Source organism: Clupea harengus, chromosome 25, assembly GCF_900700415.2.
Source record: "Clupea harengus chromosome 25, Ch_v2.0.2, whole genome shotgun sequence".
In the NCBI taxonomy this organism is placed as follows: domain Eukaryota; kingdom Metazoa; phylum Chordata; class Actinopteri; order Clupeiformes; family Clupeidae; genus Clupea; species Clupea harengus.
Window position 1 is genome coordinate 4,699,813 of NC_045176.1, and position 25,423 is coordinate 4,725,235.

General features: G+C 47.4%; 1 protein-coding gene across 2 annotated transcripts in view; it reads right to left on the reverse strand.

Annotated features, from left to right (window-relative positions):
* agap3 (ArfGAP with GTPase domain, ankyrin repeat and PH domain 3) overlaps positions 1-23,975 on the reverse strand; it is an 88,297-nt gene extending 64,322 nt beyond the window's left edge. Inside the window, exons 1-8 of one of the 2 annotated variants that reach the window (XM_031563120.2) lie at positions 21,654-23,975; positions 14,711-14,769; positions 11,598-11,685; positions 5,196-5,281; positions 3,750-3,891; positions 3,242-3,376; positions 1,765-1,892; positions 1,254-1,409 (exon numbers count right to left, since the gene is read on the reverse strand). In XM_031563120.2, coding sequence (XP_031418980.1) covers positions 1,254-1,409; positions 1,765-1,892; positions 3,242-3,376; positions 3,750-3,891; positions 5,196-5,281; positions 11,598-11,685; positions 14,711-14,769; positions 21,654-23,253 — 2,394 coding nt within the window. In that variant the 5' untranslated portion in view covers positions 23,254-23,975. Of the gene's footprint in view, positions 1-1,253; positions 1,413-1,764; positions 1,893-3,241; positions 3,377-3,749; positions 3,892-5,195; positions 5,282-11,597; positions 11,686-14,710; positions 14,770-21,653 lie in introns of both variants that reach the window. The other variant, XM_031563119.2, reaches the window with a different exon arrangement.
* Between the last annotated feature and the right edge of the window lie 1,448 nt (positions 23,976-25,423).

A 25,423-nucleotide genomic window follows, 5' to 3' on the forward strand; every position in this document is an offset into this window, starting at 1 on the left:
GGAGAAGAGGAGGACAGGAAAGGAGGACAGCGCAGGCTAGCACAAGGCAAAGGGACGAGAGGAGGAGAGCAGAGGGCCCGCCTCGGCCGCCATACAGCGCCGCCGGAAGAGTGGGCGGGGGGGGGGGGGGGTTGAACACATGCAGGGGAGGCCTAGAGCGCAGGACATGTTTATCCTACAGTAGCCACAAGAGGGCGGCCTAGAGCGCAGGACATGTTTATCCTACAGTAGCCACAAGAGGGCGACCTAGAGCGCAGGACATGTTTATCCTACAGTAGCCACAAGAGGGCGACCTAGAGCGCAGGACATGTTTATCCTACAGTAGCCACAGGAGTGGCGGGCTAGGCTGGAGATGCATGGAGATGCATGGAGAGGGGTGAGGAGAGAGCTGGGAGGAGGGGTGAGGAGAGGGGTGAGGAGAGAGCTGGGAGGAGGGGGAGGAGGGTGTGGGGGGATAAGGCAGCGTGGCAGGGGGGAGGTGTGGGGGGAGGTGTGGGCTGCTGTTGGCACGCGAGTAGGGGTGGGAGTTTAGGCCAATGGGTGTTTTGATCCCATTCGGCTGAACTGTTAGGGATCAAAGTTTTCCCTTAAATAACGCTGTCAAATGCGCTTTAAGAAGAACAACAACAACAACAACAACAAAAAGAAAGCAACCAAAAAAAAAAAAAAAAGAATAAACGGAAAATGTAAATGAAAATATCAACAGAAAGCTTTGAAAATCAAGAAGAGCGCAGCCCTCCACATCAGGGAGTTCCTCTCCGTTCATCCCCTTGCCTTTCGCTCGGTCCGTTTAGTTTTGCACTCCTTTTTAACGGCACCTCTTGTCACTCCATCCTTTGTTTGTGTGCATGCGTGTGTGCATGAGGGGAACAGGAGGGGAGGGCGGCTGGAGGCGCGGAGGAGCTGGACATTTTGAACCTCTTGAAGAGGGGGAAAGAGAAGAGCAGAGGAGAAGAGGAGTGAGAGGAGGAGTGAGAGGAGGAGGAGGAGGAGGAGGAGGAGGGCGGCTTTGGTTATAGACATAAGAGCTCGGCAAGTGGCTCCCTCTGGCAGCCGAGGCCGGCGGACGCAGGCTGGCGCTGGAGCGCGGCAAGGAGTAGGCGAGGCGAGGCGAGGCGAGGCGTGGCGGCTGGGGGCGGGGGGCGGAGGGGGGACCCCTCCCCCCCCTCCCCCCACACACACACACAACTCAAAGCCCAAGCCCACTAGTAGTGCGAGTGCGTGTTGCTCTGCATCAGCTGTCGCATACTTACTGTGAAGATGTTGGAGCGGCGCTTGGACTGCTTGCGGACGGGCGTGGGCGTGTTGGAGGCGGCGATGGTCTCGATGCGCATCTCCCGCTGGCCCATGCTGGGCGTGGAGGGCACGGAGGACGAGTAGTCGTTGAAGGCGCCCCCACCGTTAGCCGCCTGCTAATGCGCAAACACACACACACACACACAGAGAGAGAGAGAGAAGAGGACAGAGAGAAAGAGATGGAGAGGGAGAGGGGTGGGGAGAGGGGGGGGGGGGGGGAGAGAGAGAGGGAGAGGGGTAGGATGGAGCAGAGAGCATATGGTGTTTTCAAAATGGAGGCAAGGGAGAGTTTACTGTACTGAACAGTGGCACTATAGGGTGAGCATGTTAAAACCAAATCAAAAACACAGATGGCCTAACTATCAGAGTTTACTTTATATGCTCATATATGCTCATAAACTATATAGCAACAGATTTCCATTTCTAAAAACTTGGTGTGTGTGGGGTCGGTGAAGGGTGGAGGCTTACCTGATTGATGTGGACGGAGGGGATGGATGCGGAGGGGACAGATGAGTGGCTGGGAGAGTTAGGGAGGGACTTGCACGGGCCAATAGACAGCTGCTGCTTTTTCCTCAGGGCCACCACCTTTTGGGCAACTGCAAGCCAGAGGAAGACACACACACACACACACACACAGCTGTTACACACACACATACACACACTCACTACACAGCTGTTACACACACACACACACACACACACACACACACACTCACACACTCACCACACAGCTGTTACACACACACACACACACACGCACCACACAGCTGTTACACACACACACACAGCACACACACACCAGCACCCCCTTCACTTTCTCATGCCCGCGCCACACACCAGCACCCCCTTCACTATCTCATGCCCGCGCCTCACACCAGCACCCCCTTCACTATCTCATGCCCACGCTTCACACCAGCACCCCCTTCACTATCTCATGCGCGGGCATGAGATAGTGAAGGGGGTGCTGGTGTGTGGCGCGGGCATGAGAAAGTGAAGGGGGTGCTGGTGTGGGGCATGAGAGAGTGAAGGGGGTGCTGGTGTGTGGCGCGGGCATGAGAAAGTGAAGGGGGTGCTGGTGTGGGGCATGAGAGAGTGAAGGGGGTGCTGGTGTGTGGCGCGGGCATGAGCTAGTGAAGGGGGTGCTGGTGTGAGGCGCGGGCATGAGAGAGTGAAGGGGGTGCTGGTGTGTGGCGCGGGCATGAGCTAGTGAAGGGGGTGCTGGTGTGTGGCGCGGGCATGAGATGGTGAAGGGGTGCTGGTGTGGGGCATGAGAGAGTGAAGGGGGTGCTGGTGTGTGGCGCGGGCATGAGCTAGTGAAGGGGGTGCTGGTGTGAGGCGCGGGCGCGGGCATGAGAGAGTGAAGGGGCTGCTGGTGTGGGGCGCGGGCGCGGGCATGAGAGAGTGAAGGGGTGCTGGTGCGGGGCATGAGAGAGTGAAGGGGTGCTGGTGTGTGGCGCGGGCATGAGATGGTGAAGGGGTGCTGGTGTGGGGCATGAGATGGTGAAGGGGGTGCTGGGGCCTCTGCATTATTGAAACGGTGCCTCAGGATGTAATTACTGAGAATCAGAGGGAAAACTCCAGACACCATCAGGAACCGATGGTGCAAAACAGATCATCCCCCCATAAAGAAAGAAGGTGGTGTTTTATAAGAAATACAATGGAGAAGGCCTTGTTTTTTTGTTTTTTTGTTTTTTTAAAGTGACCTTGGACAGGCTTTGTGTGTGAACAGGTAGGCGTGAATTAGGCTGGGGAAAGAGAGACACATGCTACATCCGCCTGCTGTCGAGTGCTCAGTGGCGCCTCCCAGTGGAGAGCGCGTGAATGGAGTTATGATGCATGCACAATTCTCCTGACAGCACTGGAGATCCAGTTGCTGAAATGGCCTTCCGCGGGCGGGCTTCGTGGCCGCCCCCGATCCAAAACAAGGCGGGGCCTGTTCTCTCACCGTCCTGGAAGACTCGCTCCACGTTGAGGCCGTAGGTGGAGCAGGTCTCGTAGTAGGTGGAGCGCTTCAGGTCGTTTGACAGCTTGCGGGCGCGGGCGTCATCGATGACTCTGGGGTTGGTGGCACTGATGGCATCTAGAGGAGACCAATAAGAGCAGCTTTAGTGACATTGGCATGGACAGAACCAAAGTGTGCCACACTTCATGAGGGTACACTTTCATTAGGGGAAGAACTTTATCAGGGTACACTTTTCACAAGATGGCCGTTCATAATTCAGTAGGAGTAGACATTAATTCAACTAGGGAGTAGACATTCATTTCATAGTATAGAAATGACCCTTCATTACAGAAACATTTGATTGTTACTTGGCTATAAGTAATGCATGGGACACACTTGGCTGTGGAATAACTACAATTTTACAATAGCGAAATAATAACTTCCATTAAACTTCCAACTCTGTTAAGACCGTTATATCTCCGGAAGTGACCTTGGTTGCCGTTACGGTTACCTTGCGTGCCGACCAATACCATGGGCACCTCATTAGTGTTCCTGTAGCTGGACAGACGCAGGAAGTAGTTGTACACCGTCTGGAAGCTGATCTCGTCCTCTAGGCTGAAGACGAACACCACAGCGTCCACCCAGGCGGCAAACTGTCCAACATAGGAAGACAGCAGAACATCATCTCATCACCACGTGTCGTATGTTTGGTCGCACTATTTCAGTAAAAATCACACCTATTTTCTGATATAAAAACTGCTTTACTATGTGTTCAAAACATGGAGGGCTTCTGAAGGTCAAGTTTCGATCAATGAAGGATGTACTGCCTGTTTGTCTGATTTTTAAAGAGAGTTTATGATTTATATTAAACACAGATATGTGCAGATTATTCCATAGAATCCTCATCCTTACTCTCTTTAATGGAAACCAATAATTCACTGCCACTAAAAACATCTGAAAACAAAGGTAGTTCCAGTGACCACCAGTGGAGGGCAGTGTAGCTGCAGCAACAGCACTGCACCCAATTCCATTGCTTTCCCACAGAACTCTAAAGCATCTAAACAAACAGTGCCATCAATCAAGTGGGTTTATTATACTGCGGTACCTAGACACTCCAGGAAACACGGAAGGAACCCTGCCAGTCTTAATTGAGGATGACCACTCACAGTGGATGCCTGTCACACACCCCGGGAGCACTAATCTAACTTCCTCTTTCATAATTCATATAAACACACACACACAGACACACAGAGACAGACACACAGACAGACACACACACAGACACACAGACAGACACACAGACAGACACACAGACAGACACACAGACAGACACACAGACAGACACACAGACAGACACACAGACACACACACAAATTAATGCTAGTCATGTTTGTTGAGTTGCGATGGTGAGAATTCAGTTTTCACAGTTTTCCCTGAACCACCTGCAGGGGAGACACGTAGTGGAGGCCTTTAATTAAGAGTGGCTAATTACATGTGCTAATTACATGTGCTACCACAGGCGGGGCTCCCATTCGCTTCCACCGTGACTGCAGGGCCTGCATGATGCATGTTGCACTGGTGCAGGTAAACGTGTCGCATTCATTAGACTGCAACTCCTAGTGGAGACCAGCTACACAGATGGCACACACAGCCTTTCCCCAACACCTGCTGCTATCCCGCGCACACACACACACACACACACACACACACAAACACACACACACACAACTCCTTAATAATGACTCGTTCCAATATGGCTACACTTACTGAGCTGTTATTGAGTTGGGAGGTCTGTCTCAATTTAACACGCATTTGGGAGAATCTGGAAAACTGAAAGTGTTTTTGTTGAAGTCTGAAGATGAGGTACTAATCGTTGAATTGCACTTTGAAAGTGCATGACTGAACAACAAGAGAGAAAAACAACAACAACAACAACAACAACAACAAAAGAGTCTACCTGTAGCTCCGGGGGGCCTCCTTCATCTCTGATGAGAAGCAGGTAGCTCTGTCCGTCCACAACGATCTCCTTTTTAAACCGGCCCCCTGAGAGACAGACAGACAGACGTAGAGAAAGAAGAAAGAGAAATGGAGTAGAGAAGAGAGAAAGAGTGAGGGGAATAAAGAGAGGAGATGGAGAGGTTAAGGTCATTTAAGGTAAGATCTTAAAAGAAAAACATCATGTGAACATCCATCATGGCACCTTGATTCCCATTAAACCAACTAATCTAATGAGCTTTTTGTTCACATCAGTCACACTCCATCACTTCCAACCAGCATTAACAGCACTCATGCACACAGCATTCACAACGCCGTGACGGCTGTTGGTAACTGAGGCAATCCCCCTTCTCTAGGCGACCCCAGGTCACTAATAAAGCTGTGTGAATATCATCTAAATTTAATATCGCTATGAGGCCATGACTCAGATCACACCACGCCAATATCATTTAAAGTAGTCCAACACTGAGGTAGTGGCAGTGGAAGAGGAAGATTAAAAGCAATGAAGAAATGGGTCGTAAATGCGCAGCACATCCTGCGTCATCTGATGGGTGGCCCGTGCTTTTTGTCCAGCTGGGCACCCTTCCTTTGGGGCTGATATCCTGACATCCCACCAGTCACCCACTCGCAGCAGGGCACCAGGCAGAGACATGTGTGTGGTGGGCGGAATACGCTCAGCAGCGCCACTCGCCAGCTATATATATATATATATATATACATATATATATATATACACACACATACACACATATACACACACACACACACATTCATATTTACATATATATATGTATACACACACACACACACACACACACACACACACACACATATATATACATACATACATACTGTACATATATATACACACATACATACAGATAGAACATTGGGCGTTGAGCCCCTGATCAGAGAGGAGTCACTATTTCTCTGTGGGCTTTCTTTACTTTCGGGAAGGGACCAGAAGCATCAACGCCATTCAAAAAGATGAGAGCAGATTCTCTAGCAGTATCTGACTCAGGATTGAGCGGGTCTGGTGTGTAGCCAGTGATACAGCCAGAGTATGCTTTCCATTGGCCACCGCCACAGAAACCAGCAAAACATCTTCCACCGTCATGAAGTGATCAGCAACATTTCAATCGCTAATACTCATGCCACAAAGAGGTAAACTAGATTGAAATGTGAAAACCTGGATATGCAGAAAAGAGCGAGAGAGAGAGAGAGAGAGAGAGAGAAATAATCTCATCCCTCTGTTCCTGTGTGTTAAAGAATAGCGCACTACCTATCTCTCTCTCTCTCTCTCTCTCTCTTTCTCCACCTCCTTAGCCACAGGCTCTCAAAGCCCAGCCTGATGAAACCACCAGCCCATTGAGGATAGCTCAAATTAAATAGGGCTTTTTTTTTTTAAAACACATCATCAGAATGGGGACAGAGACAGGACATGGGCGTCAAAGGCAGCCCAGTGTCAGCGCAGCGGCAGTGCTCACTCATCTCTGCAAACACCAACCAAAATGAAAGACATCTGCCTGGGCTTAATTCTGCTAAAAGGGAACGGCAGCGTTTGATGGTGTTCTCGCGTCGGGAGGATTTCACTGATGGGGCTGCGTAATCTGGCAACAAAGGTGATGCTTTAATACGGCACATAGGATGGAGGCTGAGTCATGAGAAGACATGAAACAGAACCTGGAGGATCTATAGAAATCAACAAGACTGAGGGGGAAACAGAACCTGTAGAATCTATAGATATCAACAAGACTGAGGGGGAAACAGAACCTGTAGAATCTATAGAAATCAACAAGAATGAGGGGAAACAGAACCTGTAGAATCTATATAAATCAACAAGACTGAGGGGAAACAGAACCTGTAGAATCTATATAAATCAACAAGACTGAGGGGAAACAGAACCTGTAGAATCTATATAAATCAACAAGACTGAGGGGAAACAGAACCTGTAGAATCTATATAAATCAACAAGACTGAGGGGAAACAGAACCTGTAGAATCTATAGAAATCAACAAGACTGAGGGGGAAACAGAACCTGTAGAATCTATATAAATCAACAAGACTGAGGGGGAAACAGAACCTGTAGAATCTATATAAATCAACAAGACTGAGGGGGAAACAGAACCTGTAGAATCTATAGAAATCAACAAGACTGAGGGGGAAACAGAACCTGTAGAATCTATAGAAATCAACTAGACTGAGGGGCAAACCGCTCCTGCCCTTGGGTGGTTGATTACGGTAACAAAAGTTCAATTGAGGCTTCGGCAATAACAATTGCCAGAGCAGTTATTAATCCATCGGAATAAACATTACAATATACTGACTACAGAAATGAACTCAGCCGGCACACCTGAAGTCAGATAAGGTAAGATGTGTGAAATGCTTTATGATCCAAACCGACCGTTAAGCCCATACAAATTAATACTTGAAACCACACAGAGCAAACTCTGAATCTTACTAATAACATTAATACGGCCATTATGATAGCTCCATGGGGGACAGCACATCACCATTAAGGTGTGTCTCAAGCAAAGGCAACACTTTTGAGACAGACACCACTAGCACCGCAGAAAGTCAGACACCTCAGGCTATTTGCCTCCAAATGGCTTCAGGGTGAAAAATGACCCCATTAGTTTGTGAAGTACTCAGAGCACAAGATAGCGGCACTAGATGAGAGCAGCTTTGAGAGGACATGATTTTTAGAGTAACGGAAGATTACGGATTGACCTCACTTCCTTCCATCGCAGATATATCTTCTGATACATCTCCTTAAATGGAACACGGATGGGAAGGGAATGATTCATGTACTTCATTGAATCATTCAATGAATCATTTAATGGCAAAAAAAAGTAAATAAATGGGACTGGCAAACCAGCTGGCAAACCCGAAAGGATACTAGCATGATGGCTAAACATTCTAAGGCCTCAATATTACAGAGGTCTGGTCACATCGTTTCCCATCTTTGTGCTTTACTTATCCGAAAAAATGCCATAGATGTTTCCTTCAAAAACACATGCAATGAGTAAATCATAGCAAACTCCTAACTCCTAACTCCTACCTCCTATCCCATTCATTTCCCAGACATTTCAGGCTGTTTGTTTCGGTCTGGCTTGCCCAATCATGTCAGTTTGACTGAGTAATGCAGATGATCACTACGGTGTTGAATGTACTGCTGCATGACCTAATTTTCCTGTCATTTAAGCTTTATCGGTTCTCAGAGAAACAACGTGTGTGATTAAAGACATTGTGTATTATTTCTCTTCTAATCTTAAGTATTAACTATAGCCTGTTTGAAGCTCTGCCAGCAGTCACCTGTGCCAATAGGATTGTGGGAACTGGAGTTTAATTTCTGTATTATTCCCCCTACAGAGGGGGGGGGGGGGGGAGGGAGTAATTTATCAAAAATCCTTATTATGAAAGGATTGTGTTTCACTTTTCGATCGGGTGAGAGAATCCAAATCTGAGAAGCTTTGGGCTGTACCGCAAGCAAACGGTTTACACAGACAGCCTGAAATAAAGGTATTTGTGTTCACAGCACAGGATCAAGACTTCCAAAGATATGGCTTAAGCTCAGACCACATGAACAGGAACACAGACACTCACACAGACATACCAAATCAGCAGGACAGACTCACAGTTGCCATAGCAACACTGTTAGAACATTAAAAAGATTATAACAAAAGTATGAATCTAAACAATGTTTTGTATGAAATGGTGGGCGAGGCAATACACCAACAGATGTATGAAAAATACAAAAACAAAAACAAACAAAAAAGGCAATGACTCCAACAGCTAATTTGAAGGCATCTGTCAATCAACAAAACAAGATCCCTTTGCGGTCCGACCAACTAAACATAAGAACGTAATGAGAAGTCAAATGACTATCTGTCAAGACTAACTAGAAGAAATCTTCAGGAAATGAATACAACACACACCGAAGCTTCTGCCAATGAATCCCCCAGTAATGAGAGAGAAAGCAGACAGCCAACACCCTGATTCACCAAAGCTTGCTTCGTGCCTTACATCAGTGCCTCTTTGAAAACTACATCTAGAAACACCCCAGGCATAATTCTGTTTCTAAAGGTGGAAAAACAAGATTCACATTGGTAGATAAATCTCTACAGGCCATTTGTCCAATTATCAAGCAGTAACCAGGGACCTTAGAATTCCCCAAAAAAATAAAAGCTTAATTGGGAAATAAAAACTGTACTGAAATGATCGAACTCATGCACCATTTGCAGTGCTTCATGAGAGCATCCAACTTCAGCAGTTCAACTAGTTCAAACAATTTAATTATCATGTTGGCTCCAATTCTGTTTTCACCAGTGGTCAAGACAACGTGGCACCACGTGACACCATCTCTGATCAACAGCTTAATCTCCTCTCCTCTATAAACCCAAATGGGAATTTCCACTATCTCCTCCTCTCATCTCAGATAAGACCACTGAAAATCGTTACTCTGTCCCGCCCTGTGCAAAACATAAACACAGAGACGTATCAAAATAATGTCCATGGCCACACAGAAGAGCTGTATCCAAATGCCCATTTCTCAAACATTCACTGTGCAGTCCAGACGCCTGTGCATAAATGCGTTATATCGCCATCAGTATGTTGCACCCCCCAGAGTAGTATATGAAACAGTAGTTATACATGTACCCATTTGTATTTGCCATCCACTGTTATTTGAGTCCCACAAATTCATTCCCATTATAATCAAATGACTCTGGACAGAAAACATATCGTAGTGTGCAAAGGGGGGTTGTGCACTTCCGTAAATGTGTGTGTAATAGTTCAGTCCCATAACGCTGTGTGAATATGTCTGTGAGAATGTTAATGTTAATGTTTAATTCAGTATCTAATGTTCCATTTTATAATGTATTCGTGTTCCCTGCTTGTGGTTAGGTTAGTGTGTATTTGTCCACCCTTACCCACTGCGTTAAGATGATACCCCCCTAGTGTTCTTTCCCTTTGGTATCGGTTTACCTGACTGTAACTTGGCGTAATAAACATCAGTTTACCTGACTGTAACTTGGCGTAATAAACATCGGTTTACCTGAATGTAACTTGGCGTAATAAACATCAGTTTACCTGACTGTAACTTGGCGTAATAAACATCAGTTTACCTGACTGTAACTTGGCGTAATAAACATCGGTTTACCTGAATGTAACTTGGCGTAATAAACGCAACTTGGCGTAATAAACGTAACTTGACGAAATAAACGGCAAGACGCCAAAGGAAAACCTGACTGCTGCTCCATTCCCTAAAATGTGTTGGTATTTGATTCAGAAAAAAAATTGTGCTTTGTGTGCTTCTGATCTATCTGAATTATTAAACCCCAAACATCAAGCCAGACATCACCGGTTAGACAGTCAGTGCAGTGTCTAGACCAGCAAACCATCCAGTGTACACACAGCACCCTGCACATACAATGGGTTTCATCATTAAAGCAGTAAAATAACATTCACTTGATGAACGGAGGATGAGGGGTTTTATACAGAATTCTGTCAAGATTAACAACTGTTTACAATAAGAACAAAATCACTCGATGAGGGTTAGAGCCCCCTTCTGTGGAGCACTTTTGGACTCAACTGCTGGAGTGCTGGCCCATATTTGAATTGAGTTCCAAAGTGTTCACTGCCTTTTCTGTCATGCACTTTATAGATATGAATTTTAACACACTGCAGTAAGTGTGTGGTTAAAGGCACAGTACATAATTCTTATCCAACACAATTTTTTGTCAAATTCAGGAGAACTGCTCCTCATGGTGTTCTAGCTGTTCGATCAGTGTAAACGCCCCAAAACTCTCCTGTGTTTATACAAAGTCCTGGGTCTGTAGTGGCACGGACCGATCCATCAAAAATTGCAGCCAATCAACATGTTATTTCAGAAACACAAAAGGGAGGGGTGTAATTTGATTGGCTGTTGTAATCAAAATATCAACAACTGTTTGCCAAAATCGCAGACTCTACCTTTAAGGGTATGTAAGATTGTAAATGATACGGACACTTTTGCTATGTGAAGGCTGATACTGACAGTTTTGCTTTGTCAAGGCATTTGTGTTAGCAGCTGTCCATCCATCTGGTTTGTATCTGGTTTGGTTAGCATCATGCTAAATATGACATTTAGCATGATACTAACCAAACCAGATACCAACCAGATGGATGGACAGCTGCTAACACAAATGCCTCTGATCGTGTTTTTTAAGTCGAAGTCTCAGATTGCTTTTCATTACATTGTTAACAGTCTGACGGACACTGTCTGGCCTAACCCCTGAACCCCTAACCCCTGCCCCCTGGCCCAGCTACTGGCACAGATGCACACCAGCTCATCAGCTGCTGGGTTGTTCCCCCACCCTCTTACCTTCAGGTGACTCCTCCTGAACATATGTTCCTGTCAGGTAGCGATGGACCAGGGCTGACTTCCCGCTCGAGAGGTTCCCCACGATGCCCTGCCAGACGACAGAAGACAATGTTTACACACTGACCTGACAAACTCTCCGCAGGATGCCATTATTAGTGATGTTCCGGCCGCGACACCGTGACCTTTCAACATTTGGAAGACTGTGTTTTCAGAGAAAATTGAGGGGGGAAAAAATGATGACATTTACATCATGACCCTGATTAATACACCAGCGTCTGTGAATCTCTCATTTAAAATGATAACCCTGATTAATACACCAGTGTCTGTGAATCTCTCATTTATCATGTCGGGATAGTCAGTTCTGTTTTGGTCAAAGGAAATAAATAGGCATAATAGCTGGGGTAAGTCCTAAACGTAAATCTCTCGTAAAAATATTTATTAATAAGAATGTATTTATTTTATTTAGTTTAAGAGCAAAACATGTCAAACGTTTCAAACACAATAGCACCTAGGAAACTAGCACCAGTCGGCTGTACATTCAGATTCTCCCTGAAAGCGTCCCCTTCCACCCCCCCCCCCCCCCCCGCCCCCCCCCCCCCCTCTCCCCCCACCAGTCTCAGTCCTCTCTACCTGTCACGAAGGCACCATAGGAAAGACAGAGGTGTCTAATGAGAACCTTCCCCTCTCTCCTGTCTCCTGAGCAACCACTTTTCCCCCAAATTGTGCCCCCCTCTCAGCCAATTTCGAGTACAGCTGATATGCCTCTGGCCCTTTCGGCTTCCTCCAGCTCCAGTAACCCAGCGACAGCGGCAACCAATTGTGTGCCTCCACCAGATCCCAACGACTCAGAACCAGCCGAAGAGAATACAAGGTGCAAACAGAAGGGGGGTGTCTCAATGGCCCAGGAAGTGCGATGTCACCTGCCGCAGCACCGTCGCAGAGCCGAGCACTTTCACTGTGTTTGCTTTGTTTTTATACTCAGTGTTTTTAATACGGTTTTATACTTTATAGTACTTTTATACTCCATGTTTTAACCTTAAGTCTTGAATTTCATAAGGCACACCAGCTCACAATGCAAACGCATGTGCATCTAAAAGCCATGTGAAGCACTGTATTAGGGCTCTGCTCAGTTATCCGTTTAATTGCACTGTTTTAAGTAGGCGGCTGCACTCTCTAATGGAGTGTGTCCTAAATGACTAAACACAGCTGGGTAAGCTAAGATTGCTAGAGAGCCTCAACTTAACGCATCCGGCTGAAGACTAAGATGGCTCCCCTTAACATGAATACAATAGTGAGCACTCGCAGCGCGGTTCAGCATACAGTGAACCTTACAGTGCATAGTTTTACGATCACATGGAAATTGCATCATCGAGGATCCAGGGGAGCTGGAAGTGAACTCATCATAGACTGTGGACTCCACCCAACCCTCTTCACCTTCACCACACCCTCTCCTGCCAGTCATCTGTGCCTGGGGGATGGGTGGTGGCAGAATAGGGTAGTGGAGACCTGACCTAACCTATGTGATCAGTGTGGAGGTGGGGAGTGGGGGAAGGGGAGGGGAAGGGGGTAGAATAGGGTAGTGGAGACCTGACCTAACCTATGTGATCAGTGTGGAGCTGGGGAGTGGGGGAAGGGGAGGGGAAGGGGGTAGAATAGGGTAGTGGAGCCCTGACCTAACCTGTGTGATCAGTGTGGAGCTGGGGAGTGGGGGAAGGGGAGGGGAAGGGGGTAGAATAGGGTAGTGGAGCCCTGACCTAACCTATGTGATCAGTGTTGAGCTGGGGAGTGGGGGAAGGGGAGGGGAAGGGGGTAGAATAGGGTAGTGGAGCCCTGACCTAACCTGTGTGATCAGTGTGGAGGTGGGGAAAGGCATCTAACTTTCCCCCCCTTCAGGATTAACTTCTACCAAGGTGGCCCCCACAGGCTGGGGCGGATGAGCCCGTGTGTCTGGGGAGAACAAAGGCTCCAGCACCCCCTCCTTCCCACCCCCTCCTCCTGCTCTCCTCTGGCTTGAGATGGTGGGTGGGCGGCGAGTGTACACTCCGTGCTAATTACAGGGGAGAGAGAGAGAGAGCTGTGTGCAGTCTTAAAAGTCGGAGGAGGAAGAACAGATCATACACAGCCAGGCTTTCCTAAAGACAGATAATGGAGTCTTGTTGTGGGAGATCACTGTTTAAGCTTTGGTAATAACATACAGACGGTGCCAGAGAGCCTCCTGGTAGTGCATGTGTAATGTGCACATTGCACGTTTATCATACAATATATAGATGTGGATAACCCGTTAATGTGTCAAGGAATAAGACTGGTGAAGAGGCTATTTGTTTTAGCTCTCAAGTCGTTTATAGTTGTATACCCTGGAAACTATGTAGGGGATAGAATCAATCCTTAAGGACGGCAAGAGGAGTATTGGAAATGTAATACTTCACATTCCACTACATTTTGAAACAGACTGACAGCATTTCTCTCTAACCAGGGCCTTCATTCAAATAACTTTAGCAAATACTTCAAATGTTTAATAAAATGTAAAAGCTTAGATGTGACTGAAAGTCATAGTGTCGCTGAGCAACCGTCTCATTGTTTTATTGAATTAATTTTTTATGTCATTCCAATTTCCAATCTCTATAGCATTGTATTGCATCAAATACTATGTTTAATTCTAAATACTATGTTTAATTTAATGTTTAATTAGAAAGTAGACTTCTAGAACTGTGTTAGCTCCAATTTTGGGCCATAGCTGAGGGCCAAACTTGTCTTTTTCTCCTGTGTCGACTTCAGAAGGGTATGAATATCTGCTGACATGATGGAGGGAGCCAAAGCATGTTATCGCTCATTCACAGGTTTGCACACAGGTTCGGCAATCCTCCTATCCATTAATTCACTTTCATGGCCAAAACCTGACTGCTATGGTCCAAATTGCTTCACTTACAGACAAGAAATGTTCCTGGCGGATTTCACGCTCAAACACAAACAAACAAAAAAACATTCCAGTTCTAGCTGATGACAGCAATGTTTTATACTTGCTGTAAACTACAACATATTTTCATGGTAGCTTTTGCTTCATTATATAAGAATAATATATAGCTTGTTTCATTTTCTGGTTTTAGAAAACTTACCACTTTGAGTTCTGGCACTGACCGACTCAATGTCCATTCCTGACTGTTGACGAAGGAATCTGAAAGAAGAGGAGAAAGAGCAAAGATCAATGATTGGAGCCAACTGCACTCCAGGAGGCCACAGGTGAGATGGAGCACGAGGCACGCTGCCATGTTCACCCGATGTTACCGAAAATGAACAGTACCTGCAAACACAATGTAGACACCAGAGTAAACATATTCAACAGAATGAGGTGTTCAGGAAAAGGACTTGAAGTAATGGATTAGTTCCTAAAACAAGCACACAATCAAAACAAAACTAAACAAAAAACAAAACGTCTGAAGGTTGGCAAGGAAAGTCAAGTTGTACCACTTTCTCTTGGGAGCAAAAAAGGCCAGGTTGTCCACAAACAGCTTTTTCTATGGTGACCTTTCGGTAAATTCTCCATTTTTCTTCTATCAGGAGCATAACAATCATACCCACCCAGGACCTTTTCAGCAAACTATAATATATGACATGGAAAGGCACGCAGCTGCCAGAGAAAAGGTGGAGGCTGGTTCATGCTATTCAGAGGGCTCTCTGTGTGAAACAACATCATACAGATGTTCATTCAATCCATACATTTAATGGATTAAAGCCAAAACATACTTTTCGGTGTTTAGAATGAAAGCCTTGAGAAATCCACTATTTTAACAGAAGTTTAGATAAGATCATGCAATCAGCAAGTCATCAAAAACAAATGCAGCAGAAGGAGAGGGCGCCTTCATATTTCATTCAACACCCAACACCTCTACATGTTCACTCAGGAGACGGCATTGTTGATTTGTTTGCTTTTAAATGGATGTTCTAGGCATGAACTTTGTTGCCACACACAAGAAGTGTTGTCGAACTAGCCAGTGATCACAGCCTAACCCAACCACATCAGCAGCGGGTTCAGCGCACCTCCCAGTGCATGCTGGGACCTGCCTGCAAACACTGCGCCTGCCCCTTTCATTCCTGTTCACCGCTGTGAATACTGGTATCGATTTGCTGTTTCCTGCGGTGAGGTAAAAGGGTTGACCTGGGGTGAATAAAAGTCAAATCTATTCGTATAGGAGAAGGGCTCTCAATACAACAGTGTGGCACATTTCTCTGCTCTGTTCTTCCAGTATTGAGCCCGTCGAGCCCGTGGCTTCCTAAGGCTGTGTAGTCATCATTAGCATCACTCTCACCTTCCAAATGAGCAAAGGCTGGCTTCTCTCGTCAGTGAAACACTCACCAGAGCTGACAACACTACCCACTGGACACTAATTGAGCAGGGTCATCTCCGAACAAACAGGCCAGGCCAGCAGCTGATTCTAACAGGATCAAGCAGACCTTCTTTGAGTCACACCAAATATGAATGGGGAGGTTTGAGATCAAACGGTTAAACTCCTTTCAGCATCTGCTGCGAAGTTACTCGCTTGCGGTTTCAAAAACTTAAAACTCCTAAAATTACAAATGTAATCCTGATTTGCTTGTGGGAGTGAGAATTTGTGTGATTTGAACTTGTTGCTTGTATTTTCCATCCACCAAAACTCACAAGTGAGACCACGAAGAGAGGGTGTGCCCTCTTGCATGAACTCTACCCCGTAATATGCTGATGACCTGCCTGGTCAAAACAACCCAGAAAATACCAAAATACCCTTTCAACTCTGAGAGCTAAAAAAAAAAAAAGTGTGTTGCGTGGAGTACGACCAAAAATACGCCAAACCCCCAAAATAAATGGCATCCCAGGGACCACAGTGCAGTGGTTGGGGGTGGGGACTAGTCCAATCATAGTTCCCCAGTGATGACTCCAGAGGACACAGCCGCCTTTGTCCGTGGCTCTAGGTTGTGTGTGTGTGTGTATGTGTGTGTGTGTGTGTGTCCGTGGCAGATGAGATGAGAGTTTGGCCGGGCTCTAGGTTGTGTGTGTGTGTGTGTGTGTGTGTGTGTGTGTGTGTGTGTGTGTGTGTCCGTGGCAGACGAGATGAGCGTTTGGCCGGCTCTAGGTTGTTTGTCTTGTTTTTCACCCCACTGCTCTTGTCTGTTCCAATCAAAATTACTATTCAACTCCAACACACAGCGGCAGCATTAGAGCCCTTTTTCCTGCATTCAGAAAGAGAGAGAGAGAGAGAGAGAGAGAGAGAGAGAGAGAGAGAGAGAGAGGGCACTGGGAGAGAAGGGGAGTGTGCTCTGAGTACAAGATAGAGTGTGTGTGTGTGTGTGTGTGTGTGTGTGTGTGTGTGTGTGTGTGTGTGTGTGTGTGTGTGTGTGTGTGTGTGTGTGTGTGTGTGTGTGTGTGTGTGTGTGTGTATAGTGTAGAAAGGATGAATGTGCATGCATGTGTGAGTGAGAGAGGGCAAAGGAAAAAGGAAGGATACTCTTCCAATAATAATAAGAGAAACTAAGTCTATGCGGGCAAATGACAGAGAGAGAGAGAGAGAGAGAGAGAGAGAGAGAGAGAGAGAGAGAGAGAGAGAGAGAGAGAGAGAGAGAGAGAGAGAGAGAGAGATGGTGTGTTTGAGAGGGAGGGAGGGACTCTGAGAAGAGTCAAAAGGACATGAAGAGAGCTGAGCGGGCGAGAGAGAGAAAGAGAGAGAAAGAGAAAGAGAGAGAGAGAGACATGAAGAGAGCGGAGCGGGCGTCTCCCTGTCCCTTCCATGGTTTTGAGGCTTGTGATGCTTCCTTTCCTTTGAAGGGAAATTACAGAGCAAGTTGGGAACACAACATTTCCATGACCCATTTTTGGAACACTTCAGCATTCACCTCCACACACACCAAGCACCCACACACACCCCTCCCTTGCCACGCCACGCCAGCCCCAGCACCCACACACACACCCCTCTCTTGCTACGCCAGCCTCAGCACCCACGGATCTTATGCAGGCAAAGCCTGCTTACACAGACCATTGACATAATCACCCGCAATAATCTACATATCTTTGCGCTGCTCCGTAGACAATCCACAAAGCCTGGGAGTCAATCACAAGTCTCATCGACAGCTCTCTAAATCCACACAACAGTCTCCGAGCTTATCTCGGTGAGGGGAAGTAGAACTGATTCCTTACAAATGCTCACTTCAATCTGATTCGGTGTCTGGGGGTGTGCTTGCAGGTTTTCGGGTGCAGACGACAGCAAACCTTATTTGGCTTAGGTTCTGGTGAGCGAGCTTGAGTCCTTGGAATCCCTTTGCCGTCACATGACAGAGATTTCCAGCAGAGTGCAAATTCCTTGCAGCATCTCGGTCTGCTCACTGCTGTTTGGAAGTATCAGTAGGGAAACAAAGCCAGCCCCACACACACACACACACACACACACACACACACACACAGACACAGACACAGACACAGACACACACACACACACAGCCTAATGCTATTGAGCACCCAGGACAATGAAACAAACCAGCTCAGAATTAACCATCAAAAAGATTGATCGTGTCTTTCCAGGAGATTTGATATCTCTTGACGTTTTCTGAATGGGGTATTTCATAGAACACCCCCCCCCCCCCCCAAAAAAAACAAATAATCCTCACTCACTTGTCTTTGGCGTGTTATGTTCACGTACGGTGGTGCATTTCAGGAGCCATTCACAGTATGGGTGTACTTCAAATGAGCTCCTCCATGACTGAAAGCATGGCATGATGCCTTGAACCACTGCATAACAAAAGGAGCAAACATCGCCCAATATCTCTTTGTCCTCATATCCCAGTGACCCTGATGGCTTGTTCTGGTTTGCTCAATGTATTTCACTGCAATGCTTGTTTGTGTGTCAAGTGGTGGTCACTGCTAATCTTTGTTTACCAGCACAAGGAAAAATACCATGATGAATCATACAGACAATCTTTGCATCCTGAAGTTTCTCAAAACATGCTGGCATCAGTTCTTCCCATGATAAATGACACAATATAAAGTTAAAAAACGAGGAACACCGTATTAGCAAATGTATACGGCTTCCAGCGTTACTTCTGAGGCAATCCACTTCTGCAGTGATGATCATGCGGCAGTAAGTGACATTACAGAGGGAGGGAGAGTGCGACAGAGAGACTCGAGGGGAATCATGGCTGGCAACAGACTCCTTAAGTCAGAGAGCATCATTTCACTCCTCTCTCGCGCCTGGTCTCCCCTGTGGCTCGTGAATGTCAACTTAATGAGAGAAGTTACCGCATCGCTTTGCAGGGGGTGCTCTCCGGCTGTCCGCCTCGCTGACGCACAACTCCAATGTCCCCCGTTGGGATCGCTTCCTCAAAGAGGATCGGCTGGGCTGACTCAGTGGCTGTCATAAACCGTACCGTACCACACCATTACCACGGGAGCCAGAACCATACCGTACCACAGGAGCAGGAACCATACCGCACCACAGGAGCCAGAACCATACCGTACCACACCATTACCACAGGAGCCAGAATCATACGCAGGAACCATACCGCACCACAGGAGCCAGAACCATACCGTACCACACCATTACCACAGGAGCCAGAATCATACCGTACCACACCATTACCACAGGAGCCAGAATCATACCGTACCACAGAAGCCAGAACCATACCGTACCACACCATTACCACAGGAGCCAGAACCATACCGTACCACAGAAGCCAGAACCATACCGCACCACCCCATTACCACAGGAGGCAGAACCATACCGCACCACCCCATTACCACAGGAGCCAGAACCGGAGCATGCGGCAGAGCACAGAATGGACCCGGGTGAAGCCATGTCACTCCCTCTAGTTAGGTTCACCGCTACGGGGAACGGGCAACTGTGTTGGCAGCGATGGAGTTGTCGTTGTTCCCCAGTAGGTTCACCGCTACGGGGAACGGGCAACTGTGTTGGCAGCGATGGAGTTGTCGTTGTTCCCCAGTTTTGTGCTGCAGGGGTTGCGAGAGGAGTCTGACACAACTTTATCAGGGGTTGCAGGAGGTGTCTGACAACTTTATCTTTATTAACAGAGAGCTTGTGGGATCACCATTGCTCAACTCGACTGGACTAAAGGGAGAATAGGTTTCATCGCTCATATTAGTCATAAGACTTCAGGATTGGGCAAGCCTTAACATCAAAGAGATCGAAAACAGAAAGATTATTTCCCATAAAAACTGCCACAGGCTACAGCAAAATCCCGGGGGACGACAGGAGATGTAATTAAGATGTCAGATTTTAGCATTGGGCAAAATTAGAAAGCAAGTAGTGTGTCCTTTTCTAGCATAATATATTTTCTAATATCTTAACAGGGAGGTCCTGTCACATCCTTCTCATTTTCACTTTGACAAGCTTTAAAATGTAAACTCCTTGTGGAGCCCACAGACCTCTGGCTGCTGCGCCGCCGCCGCCTCCTCCTCCTCCTCCTCCTCCTCCTCCTCCTCCTCCTCCTCCATCAGGCCTCCATCAGCACTATCCAGGCCGGCCAGGCTCTAGACACCCACAGGAGGAGGCCTTTTGTTCTGTGGCAGGTGAGGACAGGCACCAGGCCTGCTTAAGCCGTCCACAACAGAAGGGGGGGATGGGCTGTGAAGCACTTTGGCTCCCTGAGGTTTTCCCACAGGCGCCTTGTCAAACACTCAGGTAAGGGCAGGTAGGGACAGGTGTGACGAGAGCCTGCTGCAAGCTCCACAACAACAAAAAAAAAAAAAAAAAAAAAGCACACCCAGCTTAAAAGCAAGCACTTCACACCGATGGGCACTCCTACATTCCTGCTGCCTGAGTGCTGGGTGCTACTCAAACACTGCTGCATTGAAGGAGACGGAATTGAACACTGTTCCAAAGGCTCTGTTTCCTTGGAAACGCAGTTTCTGTAAAAATAAATAAATAAATAAATATCGAAACAAAAGAATGGCTGTTCGCTAGTGATCAAAAGTGCTGATCCATTGTTAAAAAGAAGTACGAAATTACGAACTGACATTTACGACACACGTTCAACTGCAAATACCTATTATGACAAAACAAAGAGCTCAGCCCATTCAGCTAACATTGCATAAGCGGGCAGGAACGTTTACTAGGAGAGCTTGGCAGCTTGCCGCCAATGTTTTGTTACCCTTCAGTTTAAGTTGATCCAAAATTGACCTTTGAAGATTTACATATACAAGAGAGGAAGAAATACCAAGAATTGTGGTTTGCCCTTGTAAACAAGAGGAGGTGCCTTGCACCAGGACCCACTGCATTGCCAACGGTAGAGTGTGCTTCAGCTTGAGTCAGTACTTCACATCAATCTACTGTACATAAGCTCTCCTAACTTAGCACTGGAAAACAGCCAGAAGTCTCCCTGGCTACTCATGACCAGTCTAACCCTCATAAGGCTGACACTGCACTGTGTATTTATTATCATGTAAGCACAGTGGTGTTAAGCCTTCAAATGAGGGTTAAATTAGGTTTACTGCACTTTAAAAGTTGTTACTACCCAAAAATATATATACGACGGAGAACACAGAAAAACAAACCAGTTTGCCTACAGACTAATCTGCGAGGAGGACAACACTGTACACTGCACTCAATAAGGGAAAAACACCTGCATCTGTGCATGCCTTTAATACTGTGTGCACTGTCTGAGTATTGGCATTATCTGATATTACAAACCAATCGTTCAGTTATTCTATTCCTTTGGCAGCTAAAAGAGCAAAACTGAAAATAAGAAATAATGAATGCATACAAATATACCTTTTCCAGAGCACTGTTATTCATGGTGAACTCAAGCAGTTTGAACATACTGCCCTGTACAGGCGAGGACAAAAAAAATAAAAACAATGGCCAGAGAACAAGCACTCGCACAAAGCACCTCCACTTAAAGTGAGTTATGGGTCTAACCTTTGCTGCACGGAGTGTGTGTGCACAGGTCCAACCCGTACCCCGTGGATATGGTCTCAGACTCAAATCCCATTCTGCATTATGTAAATTGGTTCCACTCAAAGCTGAAAGGCTAAGAAGCTACAGAGTGCAGTAATAATTTAAAGAATTTGACTGAGCTTACCTTGAACTTTACTGATGCCAGTGCTTGCTGCTAACGTCTCTATGGCAACTGGCGGTGGCTTTTTTAGCCTTACAGGGGGATATGTGCCAGGTCCTTGGCTGTCTACATGAAGTTCAGATTTGTTGCTGGTTGGCGGGTTTTTCCTCCTGAACCGGTTGGCAATTAGCTGCCAGAGGCTGGGTTCGTCGGGGGCCTGTTTCTCAGAGAGTTGGGCTGGGCGGATTGGGACTTCCATCACCTTGACCTTGCCCCTGGTCTGGTACTGAATGTACTGCATGTTGCCCTGGACCTCGTCCTTCTCGTACGCAGGCGACAGGGCTCTGCCGGTCAGGTAAGAGAAAGGCTGAGAAGAACGCAGTATATCCTGTCCGAAACTTCTTGTGCGACTCCGTGGGTCCGACGCCGGTTCTGGTTCAGAGTCGGTTTTGTTCCGATTGCGTCTGATGCGGAGGCTGAGGCTGCGGCGCAAAGAGCTCAGGGTGCGTTTGGGGGCTTCCTGTTTACCCCCGTTGGGCACCGGAGGAGCGACAACGGGCTCCCTGTCCTGTGGCGGCTTGCCAAACAGCTTCCAGGGGAAGCCTCCTCGAGACAGGCCCGGCGTGTCCCTGGAGAGCACCTCCTGAGAGGAGATGCGCTCTTTCAGCTCTAGGACGGTCATGCTGACAGGCCTCTGTTGTTGTTTCGCCAAACTCTTATTCGTCCTCCGGGGGACGGTGTCGTTGGGGAACGGGGGCAGGCAGAACGCAGGCGGAAGCTCCGGCTTGAGGCCGTCGACGGCTCGGAGCTCCGCTCGACGGCTCCTTTGGAGAGGTGCCCCTGGAGGACCTACACCCCCGAAGGCAGAGGAGGACTGGCCCACCGGGGCCGAGAGAGGGCCGGGGTTAGCGTTGGCCAGCATGCACACGCTCCTGGGTCTGTGGAGCCGCTCCAGAAGCTTACTGCTTGAATTCCTTTGCTGCTGCTGCTGCTGCTGTTGCTGTTCAGTTTCGGGGAGGGAGCCATACATGCTCACCACTCTCCTACTGCCCAGGGGCAGGCTGTTGTGTGAAGTCTTTCGCAGAACCACAACCTGGGGCCTGTTAGAGGGGTCCTCAGGGTCAGCATTGCTGCGGTCTTCCTCATAAACCTTGTGGTGGACCCGTGAGAGAGAACTGGATTCCCGAATCTCTTTCCTCGCATCTCCGGAGCCCTGCGCTGACTCTGACTGGGAAGGCTTCTCGGCTGAGATTTCGGGGAGCAGTTTAGCAAACCGGTTTGTCCTCATTCCAGGTTCATCATCCCTCCCCCTCCACCTCCTCCTCCTCCCACCTCTCAGCTCCAGTGAGGCGCTTGGGGATAGCCACCTGCCGAGCTCTCGGTCGGACGTCCCACTCCCTGGCCTGGGGCTCTTTCCTTGTCCCGGCACCTCTGACTCTCCGCTTTCCGCCCCTCCCTTCGCCTCTCCCTCACCACCGGTGCAGTCTGCCGTGCCATTTAGGAAGACTGAAACGTGGAGCACGGTCTTGCCAGTCGACTGTTGCCGGGACGACAGGGCAGTAGCCTCGGGGAACACATCTGTGGCCCGGCTGCTCAGAACCAGCATAGCAGCACATGCACACATGCTAACTGCTGTACAGACTCACACACAAACCCTCTCTCCTCACACACACACACACTTAGTCCCAGATGCACACAGAGTTCTTTACGACTGCTCTCTCGGTTCTTCACTTCCCGGCTGCATTCCGAGACCAAACTTAATCTGTAACCTTTAACATGTGAGAAAAGAGGGGGGGGGGGGGTGACGGGACTTCAAACAAGTCTAGGCATGACCTCTACGCCATCCCCACAACCCCCCTGCTCTCTCAGTGAAACTCAGAAACAACATTAGTGAACCTCTGCAGTAGCACAGATCCTTTGCACAGATCCTTTGAAAAAAAAGAAAGAGTTGAGAGGAAAAAGTTGCAGGTTCATCGTACAGGAAAGTACTGCAAACCCATCACTGAGCCTTGGGCTGCTGCTTCTTCAGTTGCGGGCAGGTTGCAAGTTCTGAGCAATCCTGTTGCCGGCAGGGCAGATAAATTCCTTAATCTTCCCATGCATGGCATGAGGGAGTGAGCCTGTTTGAAGCCACAGCTGCTTCCCCTGCCTTCCCCTGGGTGGTGGCAAAACAAGGAATGGAATCTCCGACTCTTCGGGCACCAACATAAAGTCCTTAACACACCTTTTTAAAAGTGATTCCCCCCGGCTCAAGGGAGAAGGAAAACACTTCCAGCCGGGCGCTCTCTCAGGCACCCCGACAATGACCACAGGGTCCCACAAACCCCCAATGAATGAATACTTTGTATACCAGAGGCCCCTCACTCACTCTCTCCCTCCCTCCCTCCCTCCCTCCCTCCCTCTCTGCCTCCCATACTATCACTCCAGCAACAGTGGCCTCCACCAATGGATGTTCTCATCCAGCTAAATGAGTGTGGAAAGAAGGAGACAAACAAAAACAGCCAGCTCTTTTCCCATGCCCAAGGGTGGGGCGACAGGAGGAGGGAGCAGCCGCTGTGGCTTCGGAGGTTTTTGCCAAACCAGGTTTTAGACGGTGCTTTTGCGTGAGGCCAGAGGCGTCTCCAGATTCCTGAAGGGAGGAGGGCCACCGACACGAGATGCAGGTGGGCAGGATGTGGACTTTAAGTGTGGAGGAGGGAAAGATCACAGCACTGCAAAATGAGCACTCAAATGGTGGAGCACCGTAAAACAAACAACTCGCACAGTCTGCGGTAAAGACTTCAACAGACTAACGTGGTTTGGAATAAAATCAGAATATAAATGAAATAACTCAATATCAAATACCATTTAAAATATATCACGTAGCAAGGCAATCGTCATATTTAGATAGGGACATTCAGGCACACCATGATGGCTCCGTCAGTGCAATCCCTGCATCTCTATGCATCTTCCTCCCCAAGAAGGAATCTTTTCACATGGGTTCACTTCTTCCATTCAAACGTATCTTTTCAATTAAATTCAAAGGTAAGCACTGCGAAATCCTTGCAAACACCACATGCTCAGATAAAGCATACACATTTGCTACTGTAGTCAATCTGTAGTAACATGGGTTACATCTCAAACTATATCTTCTAGCAAGTATTTCTCCCTTACATGTCATGTAAGTTCTCAGATTGAAGTTCCAAATGAAAGGCATGTCTTAAATTTCGCCGTCAGAGGCTTAATATGGTTGGCACCACCCACTGAAAACATCTCACGGGGTTTATCCTACTGGGAACTCCACAGTGAAGGCAAAAGCCTCCTGATGGTGAGGCAAAAGACATCACCACCTGGTGGATAATATGAGTACTGCCAACATGTTTTCAATGTTTCATTAACAAATACACATTTCTACATCACTTCTATGACTGTCTAACACAAAGACTATGATCACAAAAGATTATAAAAACCAGTTTGGTATGTGGGGTATGCATTTTTTTTGGAAATATGGAAATGGGGTGGCTGTTGTACCTAAAGTACCTAAAAAGGCCAGCAAAAACCTTGCAATAACAGCACAGTTAACGCTGATAAGCAGGCATGCTAACTAGTGTCTTTTGGCAATATAGTTGGCTTTGAAGTCCTTTTCACCTTCTTCATTCTTCTGTATGTGCGGACCTATACCACCCTGTGGTGAGTCTGTGGAATGAATAGACATTATACAAGGACGAGGATTTCCATTCAGAGGATAAGTATATTAATCAAAGGATGGAGGAAAGAGCCAAGAAGGCAACTAGCTTCAGTTCATCGTGTCCCTG